At 44.5% G+C, this 12331-nt stretch overlaps 1 protein-coding gene across 2 annotated transcripts; it reads right to left on the reverse strand.

The window, feature by feature from the left end:
• Positions 1-7919: 7919 nt before the first annotated feature.
• crcp (calcitonin gene-related peptide-receptor component protein) lies at positions 7920-12145 on the reverse strand. 2 transcript variants are annotated; one of them, XM_064938049.1, is made up of 6 exons: positions 12075-12145; positions 11243-11279; positions 10319-10417; positions 10076-10170; positions 9857-9914; positions 7920-9709 (listed from the first exon to the last, which is right to left on the reverse strand). In XM_064938049.1, the coding sequence occupies exons 1-6, from the start codon at positions 12080-12082 to the stop codon at positions 9563-9565; spliced, it is 444 nt and encodes a 147-aa protein (XP_064794121.1). In that variant the 5' UTR covers positions 12083-12145; the 3' UTR covers positions 7920-9562. The 2 variants fall into 2 exon arrangements, with proteins under 2 accessions (XP_064794121.1, XP_064794122.1); XM_064938050.1 differs by lacking the exon at positions 12075-12145 and adding an exon at positions 11831-12052.
• Positions 12146-12331: the final 186 nt, after the last annotated feature.

A 12331-nucleotide genomic window follows, 5' to 3' on the forward strand; every position in this document is an offset into this window, starting at 1 on the left:
CAACAATATACCTATCCTCTCTACACTCGCCAGTTTTAGCTTTGGCCAGCACCATCTTCAGATTACCGAGGTAAAGACAGTTTCAGGTCGGATATTCACCTGTAGTTTTCCTTACGTCCACCAACAGCAGTTAGGGACTGTCAACATAGTGATAAATATTTTTTTTAAATTTCAATAGCTCTTTAACCATTATTCCTAACCCTTTCAAAACAGGTTGTAGCTAACCCGATGGCATAGACACACATTGCACAACCTTTAGTTTGTCCATTTTTGTCTCACATTTTTCCAAATGTATACAGAGACAAGAGTCGGCCCGAGAATTGAACCCTGTGGCACACCCATAGAGACTGGAAGAGGTCCGGACAACAGGCCCTCCCATTTGACACACTGAACTCTATCTGAGAAGTAGTTGGTGAACCAGGCGAGGCAGTCATTTGAGAAACCAAGGCTGTTGAGTCTGCCGATAAGAATGCGGTGATTGATAGTGTCGAAAGCCTTGGCCAGGTCAATGGATACAGCTGCACAATATTGTCTTTTGTCGATGGCGATTATGATATCGTTTTGGACATTGAGCCTGGCTGAGGTGCATACATGACCAGCTTTGAAACCAGATTGCATAGCGGAAAAGGTACGGTGGGATTCGAAATGGTCTGTGATCTGTTTGTTAACTTGGCTTTCAAAGACCTTAGACCTATATCTATCCTACCCTGCCTTTCTAACAGTTTGGGTCTAGAGTGTCTCCCCCTTTGAAGAGGGGGATGACCGCGGCAGCTTTCCAATCTTTGGGGATCTTAGATGATACAAAAGAGAGGTTGAACAGGCTAGTAATAGGGGTTGCAACAATTGTGGCGGATAATTTTAGAAAGAGAGGGTCCAGATTGTCTAGCCCGGCTGATTTGTAGGGGTCCAGCTCTTTCAGAACATCAGCTATCTGGATTTGGCTGAAGGAGAAATGGGGAGGCTTGGGCAAGTTGCTCTGGGGGGTTCAGAGCTGTTGAGGGGTAGGGGTAGCTAGGTGGAAAGCAAGGCCAGCTGTAAAAAATGCTTATTGAAATTCTCGATAATCGTAGATTTATTGGTGGTGACAGTGTTTCCTAATTTCAGTGCAATGGGTAGGAGGTGCTCTTATTCTCCATGGACTTTACAGTGTCCCATAACCTTTTGGAGTTTGTGCTACAGGATGCAAAGTTCTGTTTGAATAAGCTAGCCTTTGCTTTCCTAACTGCCTGTGTATATTGGTTCTTACCTTCCCTGAAAAGTTGCATATCGCGGGGGCTATTCAATGCTAATGCAGTATGCCACAGGATGTTTTTGTGCTGGTCAAGGACAGTCAGGTCTGGAGTGATCCAAAGGTTATATTGGTTCCTGGTTCTACATATTTTGAATGGGGCATGCATATTTAAGATGGTGAGGAAAGCACTTTTAAAAGAATAACCAGGCATCCTCTACTGACGGAATGAGGTCAATATCTTTCCAGGATACCCGGCCAGGTCGATTAGAAAGGCCTGCTCGCTGAAGTGTTTTCGGGAGCGTTTGACTGTGATGAGGAGTGGTTGTTTGACGGCGGACCCATTACAACGTGTATTTAGAGGACAGGTTGGTCAGGATGATATGAGGGTGCCTGAGTTTGGGGTTGTACCTGGTATGTTCCATGATAATTTGGGTGAGATTGAGGGCAACTAGCTTAGATTGTAGGACGGCCGGGGTGTTAAGCATATCCCAGTTTAGTTCACCTTACAGTACAAACTCTGAAGATAAATGGGGGGGCAATTAATTCATACACGGTGTCCAGGGCACAGCTGGGGGCAGAGCGGGTCTGTAACAAGCGGCAACAGAGAGAGACTTATTTCTGGAAAGGTGGATTTTTAAAAGTAGAAGCTCGAACTGTTTGGGCTCAGACCTGGATAGCATGACAGATCTCTGCAGGCCTGTCTCTGCAGTAGATTGCAACTCCACCCCCTTTGGCAGTTCTGTCTTGGCGGAAAACACATACACAGAGGCATTTTTCAGCTATGATTTTACCACTCAGAATCCAGAATGGATAGGACAATGGGGCAGCACAGGACGTAATACACCCTTACACCAATCTACTTTTTGATCTTCTTGACTCCTTATCTGGTAAACTGCTACTATGTGTCAAGAAAAGGGCCCCAATTAGGGGTTCCGGTAAAAAAGGGCTAGTTTAGATTAAAAACTATTGCCCTGTGTCCCCGTTCATAGGGGCATGAGACTAGTCAGTGGTAGAATTGAGATGGCACTTTATTGGCACAAACACCCATAGACCCACAAGGTTGAGGTTACTCATGGACAGTAATTAGTAATACAATTGTTTTTGCATTGATGCATTGTGTCTTCTAACTGTCCAAGATCCAAAGTGTTAGGAAATATTTGTTCCCATAAATAGGAGGATGTCTCTCCTCATACCACTGGCACTTTAGTCGGACTGGCTCTGTGGTGCACAGTCTGGCAATCAGGAGAGAATACATACAGGTCAACGGTGCCAATTTAAAGTCAAGGGGTGTGTCTGTGCCTTTTGGATTACTCTCTTTACAGAGAACCCCTGTTAAAGTCTGCTCTGCGCATGTCTGAAAGTGACAGAGCCAACAGCCAAGAGAGCTTTTCACAGTATGCCATAAAAAAGGATTACACTTATGAATGTATGTAAAATGCTAATATGTATTAGATCCAGTACAATGGAATAACTAAAGACCTGAATTTGAATGCAGCGTGTTCCGATTCCTCCTTCTCTTTCTGTCCAGCAGGGTCAACCAAAAACACTTGGCCTGATGGTTCATGCAGATACTGGGGAAGCAATATAGAAATGTATTGATCCCTTAAATAACTTTACTATTAAAATTACCCATATCACAACCCTCATCTCTTCACAAAAATGTACCCAAATCAATTTTGGAAAAATGATTTTACTCACAAAAAGACATTTATTTTCCCAGTTAGATGAAAATGGAGCCGGAGGAGATGGCCGCCGTTTTACGGTCTCCTAACCAATTGTGCTATTGTGTTTTTTTCTCTCGATATTTGTAAATTATTTTGTACATAATGTTTCTGCAACCGTATCTTACGGAAGAAAAGAGCTTCTGGATATCAGGACAGCGATCACTCACCTCGGAATACACAAAGATTTCTTCAACAACAAGCAATATTCTCCAAACACCCCACAGGGCAGACATCCCAATTATTCGCAAAAGGAAGAAGACGAAGAGCCGGACGCCTCGTCCGGACCCGCAGAAAACAACTAGGAAAGCTGCCGTTACCCTCAATATTACTCGCCAACGTGCAATAAACTAGACGAGGTAAGATCACGAATATCCTACCAACGGGACATCAAAAACTGTAATATCCTATGTCTCACAGAATGATGGCTGAATGACGACATGGATATTCAGCTAGCGGGATACACGCTGCACCGGCTAGATAGAATGGCACACTCCGGTAAGACGGGGGGGTGTGTGTCTGTGCATATTTGTAAACAACAGCTGGTGCACGAAATCTAAGGAAGTCTTTAGATTTTGCTCGCCTGAAGTAGAGTATATTGTGATAAACTGCAGGCCACATTACTTGCCTAGAGAGTTCTCATCTATACTTTTCGTGGCTGTTTATTTACCACCACAGACAGATGCTGGCACAACGACCGCACTCAGTCAGCTGTGTAAGGATATAAGCAAACAGGAAACCACTCACCCAGAGGCGGCGCTCCTAGTGGCCGGAGACTTTAATGCAGGGAAACTTAAATCAGTTCTAGACAATTTTTATCCACATGTTAAATGTGCAACCCGAGGGAAAAAAAATTCTAGATCACCTGTACTCCACACACAGAGACGCGTACAAAGCCCTCCCTCGCCCTCCATTTGGTAAATCACGACCACAACTCTATCCTCCTGATTCCTGCTTACAAGCAAAAATTAAAGCAGGAAGCACCAGTGAATCAGTCAAAAATAAATGGTCAGGTGAAGCAGATGCTAAACTACAGGACTGCTTTGCTATCACAGACTGGAACATGTTCCGGGATTCTTCCGATGGCATTGAGGAGTACACCACATCAGTCACTGGCTTTATCAATAAGTGCATTGAAGACATCATCCCCACAGTGGCTGTAAGTACATACCCCAACCAGAAGCCATGGATTACAGGCAACATTCGCACTGAGCTAAAGGGTAGAGCTGCCGCTTTCAAGGTGCGGGACTCGAACCCTGAAGCTTACAAAAAAAATCCTGCTATGCCCTGCGACGAACCATCAAACAGGCAAAGCGTCAATACAGGGCTACGATTGAATCATACTACACCAGCTCCGACGCTCGTCGGATGTGGCAGATCTTGCAAACTATTACAGACTACAAAAGGGAAGCACAGCCGTTAGCTGCCCCGTAACACGAGCCTACCAGACGAGCTAAATCACTTCTATGCTCGCTTCAAGCAAAGCAACACTGAGGCATGCATGAGAGCATCAGCTGTTCCGGACGACTGTGTGATCACGCTCTCCGTAGCCGACGTGAGTAAGACCTTTAAACAGGTTAACATACACAAGGCTGCGGGGCCAGACGGACTACCAACCAGGACGTGTGCTCCGGGCATGTGCTGACCAGCTGGCAGGTGTCTTCACTGACATTTTCAACATGTCCCTGATTAGGTCTGTAATACCAACATGCTTCAAGCAGACCACCATAGTCCCTGTGCTCAAGAACACAAAGGAAACCTGCCTAAATGACTACAGACCCATAGCACTCACGTCCGTAGCCATAAAGTGCTTTGAAATGCTGGTAATGGCTCACATCAACACCATTATCCCAGAGACACTAGACTCACTCCAATTTGCATACCGTCCAAACAGAGCCACAGATGGTGCAATCTCTATTGCACTCCTCACTGCCCTTTCCCACCTGGACAAAAGGAACACCTATGTGAGAATGCTATTCATTGACTACAGCTCAGCGTTCAACAACATAGTACCCTCAACGCTCATCACCAAGCTAAGGATCCTGGGACTAAACACCTCCCTCCAACTGGATCCTGGACTTCCTGACAGGCTGCCCCCAGGTGGTAAGGGTAGGTAGCAACACATCTGCCATGCTGATCCTCAACACTGGAGCTCCCCAGGGGTGCGTGCTCAGTCTCCTCCTGTACTCCCTGTTCACCCACGACTGCATGGCCAGGCACGACTCCCGCACATTGGCTAACCAGGCTATCTGCATTGTGTCCCACCACCCGTCAACCCCTCTTTTTACGCTACTGCTACTCTCTGTTCATCATATACAGTGGGGCAAAAAAGTATTTAGTCAGCCACCAATTGTGCAAGTTCTCCCACTTAAAAAGATGAGGCCTGTAATTTATCATAGGTACACTTCAACTATGACAGACAAAATGAGAAGAAAAAAATCCAGAAAATCACATTGTAGGATTTTTAATGAATTTATTTGCAAATTATGGTGGAAAATAAGTATTTGGTCACCTACAAACAAGCAAGATTTCTGGCTCTCACAGACCTGTAACTTCTTCTATAAGAGGCTCCTCTGTCCTCCACTCGTTACCTGTATTAATGGCATCTGTTTGAACTTGTTATCAGTATAAAAGACACCTGTCCACAACCTCAAACAGTCACACTCCAAACTCCACTATGGCCAAGACCAAAGAGCTGTCAAAGGACACCAGAAACAAAATAGACCTGCACCAGGCTGGGAAGACAATCTGCAATAGGTAAGCAGCTTGGTTTGAAGAAATCAACTGTGGGAGCAATTATTAGGAAATGGAAGACATACAAGACCACTGATAATCTCCCTCGATCTGGGGCTCCACGCAAGATCTCACCCCGTGGAGTCAAAATGATCACAAGAACAGTGAGAAAAAAAATCCCAGAACCACACGGGGGGACCTAGTGAATGACCTGCAGAGAGCTGGGACCAAAGTAACAAAGCCTACCATCAGCAAGGGCATTGAAGATGAAACGTGGCTGGGTCTTTCAGCATGACAATGATCCCAAACACACCGCCCGGGCAACGAAGAAGTGGCTTCGTAAGAAGCATTTCAAGGTCCTGGAGTGACCTAGCCAGTCTCCAGATCTCAACCCCATAGAAAATCTTTGGAGGGAGTTGAAAATCCGTGTTGCCCAGCAACAGCCCCAAAACATCACTGCTCTAGAGGAGATCTGCATGGAGGAATGGGCCAAAAAACCAGCAACCGTGTGAGAAAACCTTGTGAAGACTTACAAAAAACGTTTGACCTCTGTCATTGCCAACAAAGGGTATATAACAACTATTGAGAAACTTTTGTTATTGACCAAATACTTATTTTCCACCATAATTTGCAAGTAAATTCATACAATGTGATTTTCTGGATTTCTCTCTTCTCATTTTGTCTGTCATAGTTGAAGTCTACCTGATGAAAATTACAGGACTCTCATCTTTTTAAGTGGGAGAACTTGCACAATTGGTGGCTGACAAAATACTTTTTTGCCCCACTGTATATATTCGTTTTTTTTAATGCAACCACAGGAGGATTCAGGACCCTGCTACCTCGCTGCATAATACTGTAAATAAATGTGATTGGACAATTGTCTGAGTCAGGGTCTGGGCCTAAGCGGCAAAAAAATGACCGTTTTTACATACACTACATGACAAATTGTGGACACCTGCACGACAAACATCTCATTCCAAAATCATGGGCATTAATATGGAGTTGGTCCACCCTTTGCTGCTGCTATAACAGCCTCCACTCTTCTGGGAAAGCTTTCCACTGGATGTTGGAACATTGCAGCGGGGATTGCTTCCATTCAGCCAGAAGAGCAGTAAGGTCGGGCTCTGATGTTGGGCGATTAGGTCTGCTTCGCAGTCGTTGTTCCAATTCATCCCAAAAGTGTTCAATGAGGCCGAGGTTAGGGCTCTGTGCAATCCAGTCAATTTCTTTCACACCGATCGACAAACCATTTCTGTATAGACCTCCCTTTGTGCGTGGGGGCATCATCATGCTGAAACAGGAAAGGGCCTTCCCCAAACTGTTGCCACAAAGTTGCAAGCACAGAATCGTCTAGAATGTCATTGTATGCTGTAGCGTTAAGATTTCCCTTCACTGGATCTAAAGGGCCTAGCCCAAACCATGAAAAACACCCCCAGACCATTATTCCTCCTCCACCAAACTTTACAATTGGCACTACGCATTGGGGCAGGTAGCGATCTCCAGGCATCCGCCAAACCCAGATAAGGCCGTCGGACTGCTGTATGGTGAAGCGTGATTCATCACTCCAGAGAACGCATTTCCACTGCTCCAGAGTTCAATGGTGGCGAGCTTTAGACAACTACAACCAACACTTGGCATGGCGATCTTACGCTCGGACATGGAAACCCATTTCATGAAGCTCCCGACAAACAGTTATTGTGCTGGCTTTGCATCCAGAGGCAGTTTGGAGACACCCGAGGTCAGACGTTTGTTAAAAGACACTACGCGCTTCAGCAGTTCCGTTTTGTGAGCTTCTGCGGCCTACCACTTCACAGCTCAGCCATGGTTGCTCCTAGACTTTACAATAACAGCACTTGTTTATTAATTTTACTATCAATTGGGGAGAGAGCCTCAAATGTCACATTAATTTGTACATCTCCACAATACACATATGAATCATGGCAAAGTTGCTTCTTGTTTGTCACATTTGTTCCCATGGGTAAAATAAAAACACAAATGATTGATTGACAAATAGTGCCTCCCACAATGCAGGCAAGTTGCATCTGAGGAGGAGCAACTGCAGAAAATTGAAGTTGATTGCAGTCGAAACTTCATGAACTTTGACCACATGGTTCTTGTGAAGTTCATGCAGTCGACATGTAGGCGCAAGTCAGACAAAATTTATCCCCATAATGCAACACTTTGAAAAGCGAAGCGCTCGAACGCGCCAACATTCAACCACAAAGGCAAACGCATACTGTATGCCTTTGATTTTATTAGGCAAATGGATTTACAAAGAAACAAGTATATTTATCCAATGTATGGTTATGTCAAACAAAATACAAAACAAGTTTACCTTCTACCCCATTTTATGGCATCTGAAAGCAATAGTGCTCTGTAGAGGACAGTGTGGGTGCTGTCAAAACTGTGATCCCTGACTGTTCTCTCTGAACACACCAAGCGTGTGCTACTGTCTAGCTATGTTCCATTCACTGTACTATGAAAGCCAGTTATTACAAATATTGCCTCGTCAGACCATTACTCTGTTCCAGCTGGCTGATAGGTACTGTTTGGTGTAACAGAGAATTTTCAACCAACCTTACCCAGACTATCGATACGTCTAAAATTCCCAACTTGGAAGACAATCAATGTCTTATAAACATCCATGTCTAGTTGCAGGGGTTTGTTTAAGCAATAAGGCATGAGGGGGTGAGGTATATGGCCAATATACCATGGCTCAGGGCTGTTCTTATGCGCAACGCAGTGCCTGGATACAGCCCATATACCATAAACCCACGAGGTGTCTTATTGCTATGATAAACTGGTTACCAACGTAATTAGAACAGTCAAAATGTAACGTTGTCATACCCATGGTATATGGTCGAGGCGGCAGCGTAGCCTAGTGGTTAGAGCGTTGGACTAGTAACCGAAAGGTGCTAGATCGAATCTCCAACTGACAAGGTACAAATCTGTCGTTCTGCCCCTGAACAAGGCAGTTAAACCCACTGTTCCTAGGCCGTCATTGAAAATAAGAATTTGTTCTTAACTGACTTGCCTAGTAATATACCACAGCATTCAGGCCTCGAACCATCAGTTCATAATTTAAATTTAGAAAATCGGTTATTCAATTAAATAAAAGTTCTGCTCCATGAAGTAATCCAACAATGTGAACGTCGCCATCTTAACCATTTAAAATCTTCTCTCATTGATCAAGAGAGGTAGGTCTCCACCACAAAGTGCTGCATGTCATGATGACACTCACCTGTCTCCATCAATGAGTGAGAAGACTTGAAATAGACAAGATGGCGGCGTACACATTTTTGGATTACTTCACGGAGCAAAGAATTTATTTAATAACAGAGCATTTTCTAAATTCAAACAAAGCCCCGTGCAACTAGACATAGGCGTTTAGGAAGACATTGGTTGTTTTCCAAGTCGGAAATTGAGTAAGTGTCACCAAGGTTGGTCGGACATTCTGTGATACGCCACAAACAGTACCTAACCTGTAATGGTTAATGGAGCTTCACATTAGCCCGTTGTAATCTGCTAACTATATGAAAGCATGTAGTACAGGAGATCACTAACACTATCTTCTGTAAGTGCAAGTGGATTCCAGAACACACTAGTTAAGAAACAGTGCTGTAAACACAGAAGGACTAAGAGCTAAAATTGAACCAAGCAGACAGGTAGGTTAGTAATGCACAGAAGAATGGGAACAGTCTTGTTACTGTCAATGGTAATATCTGACTGTATTCCATTCTGCATACTTCCATGTCCAGTCCAGAGCACCCAAAGGAGCATGAAAGTGAATTTCCAGTGTTTTCTTTATACCATTTTGACTCCTGTTCAGCTCAGGCTCCCTCCCTCAGTAACAGACAAGCTCCATCAGGACTCGTGGCTATTGGTCAATGCCCTCTTCCATCTCTGCTTCATTGCTGGGGGTAGAGCCTTCTTGTTCTGGGTCGCCTGGGAGCACGTCTGTGACCTTCTGAATGAGCTCCTCAATCTGCTCCTCTGATAACCGCTCCTCACTCTCCTCTACCATCTACACACACACACACACACACACACACACACAGTTAATCTCACCCACAACAAACACTAGTGTAGGATAGAAGGAGATGAGTAGGAGAAAGGGTGAGAAAGGGAGGAGAGTAAGTGAATAAAGAGTGAAGGATAAGCGTGGTCTCACCAGTTGGATCTCTACAGCAGTCTCTGGTCTGTGGTTCAGTAGCTGTAGCTTCTCAGCCCTATGGACAAACACACATATCACTGTCTGTGTGTGTGTGTGTGTGTGTGATATGTTTCCGAATGACATGTCATGTTCAATGGCATGTAACAGTTACATTTGTGTTTGACAGAGATTACACAGGGGGTAGGAGGAGTGGGTAGTGTGTGTTTTGCCACTCACTTAGTGAGTTTGTGAGGCACCATGGTGGTAAGGAAGTTCTTGACCGTCTCTGGGTTCTGCCTGCTGCACGGAGTCTTAGACAGGTACTTCAGCGTCTGGAAAGAGAGAAACAGGTGTGTGTCTGCTGCAAACCCTATACATTAAGTTTTGCTGGTTTTTGGCTACAGTGTGTTTGTGAGTGTGTACCCATCGTGGTCCTAACCTCATACAAAAAATGTTGAGGTTCTGCGGTGTGCTACTAACCTCGTACATGATGGTGTTGAGGTTCTGTTGTCCAGCGCTGTGTTTGTTCTTCCCACTGTCCTTTCTCTGTTCCTTCAGATCTGTCAGGAGCTGGTACACCTAGGAGAGAGAAAGATTGAGAGGGAGATAGAGGGGGAGTGAGTGAGTGAGAAAAAGAGATTACCAGGGGGAGAGATGGGATGCAAATACAGTGACGGGGAGGTAGTGCATGAGACAGAAAGAAATGCAGAGGAAGGGAGGGAGAGATGGGATGAAAATAGTGATGGGGGGACAGAAACAAACAGTGGGGGGAGGGAGTGCATGAGACAGAAAGAAATACAGAGGGAGGGAGACGGGATGCAAATACAGTGGGGGGAGGGGGTGCATGAGACAGAAAGAAATACAGAGGGAGGGAGACATGCAAATACAGTGGGGGGAGGGAGTGCATGAGACAGAAAGAAATACAGAGGGAGGGAGACGGGATGCAAACACAGTGGGGGGAGGGAGTGCATGAGACAGAAATAAATACAGAGGGAGGGAGATGGGATGCAAATACAGTGGGGGGAGGGAGTGCATGAGAGAAATAAATACAGAGGGAGGGAGATGGGATGCAAATACAGTGGGGGGAGGGAGTGCATGAGACAGAAAGAAATACAGAGGGAGGGAGACGGGATGCAAACACAGTGGGGGGAGGGAGTGCATGAGACAGAAATAAATACAGAGGGAGGGAGATGGGATGCAAATACAGTGGGGGGAGGGAGTGCATGAGACAGAAAGAAATACAGAGGGAGGGAGATGGGATGCAAATACAGTGGGGGGAGGGAGTGCATGAGACAGAAAGAAATACAGAGGGAGGGAGACGGGATGCAAATACAGTGACATAACATGTCAAAATGACACACAAAAAAATAATACAATGGGCCGCAGCCAAATAATATAAATTACCTCATAGTTGCTGAGCATAGCAGCATTGGCATCCTTCCTGAATGATAAACATGAGACAGACGATTGAAAAGGTCTAATATCTTACGGTGTAATGCCATGAGATCGTACTACATACTTGATTCACTCAACAAGTGAAAATGTAGAAGACCCCCTGTGACCCACCAAAACTACAGATTTATAGTGGTAATCTTTGTTGATTTGTGAGATTTCCTAAAGTCTAAATGTATTCTTTAAATAGTCTTGAACCAGCAGGTTAGCGTTTTTCATCATGAAAAATGTTCTGGATGCAGAACTGGAGACTGGTCACGAACTGGCACAGCCACAAAGTCATAAAATATGATTTCAAACCGAACCTTAACCACACTGTTAAGCCGGATGCATAACCCCAAATTTAAATTAAGACCAAAAAGCCAATTTTAACTTTGCATCCTGCCTATCTAAGGTTTAAGGGGAAATCGCTCAGTTCTGAATCCAGGACAGGACTCGTGATAATAAACGCCAACCTGCATACTGGTAATCGGAGGACAACATGTTTGTGCCAGAAAGAAAACCACTTTATAAAAGACATAACTAACTAGTAGTACCTACTCTGGTTATTTAGCTGAAAAAATATATGATTCCATACTCATCATGATCAGGCAAAGGGCATCCAGGCAATAAGATGTAGGCCTAGCTATCATCTTTGTTTTATAATCACCGTGTGTTGCGTGCACTGCTGAGTCTTTACAGGAAAAGCTAGCTATATATTTCACAAAACAACAACTACGCACAACAGTTAAACCATGTTAACATAAATCTATGTCGATGAAATAAATGGTCAGAAAATGCTTACACTTCCATTTTGCCAGCATCTCTAGCTTGATCCCTTGCCAATTTAATCCGGCTGGAAACGTGTTTGCTGATAAAATGAGTTCCTAGTCCGCAGACGTTTATATAACTCGTGACATTACCGTTATACTCGTAGCAGGATATTATGCTGGCAGCACGATCTCGGATTTTATTTGTTTTAGGACTCTAGTGCAATATAACTGTTTTTCACAGCATTGAACCCACCTCTGAAAAAATGTATGGATAATTTGAGGTATTCTT

Source organism: Oncorhynchus masou, chromosome 26, assembly GCF_036934945.1.
Source record: "Oncorhynchus masou masou isolate Uvic2021 chromosome 26, UVic_Omas_1.1, whole genome shotgun sequence".
Classification (NCBI taxonomy): Eukaryota; Metazoa; Chordata; class Actinopteri; order Salmoniformes; family Salmonidae; genus Oncorhynchus; species Oncorhynchus masou.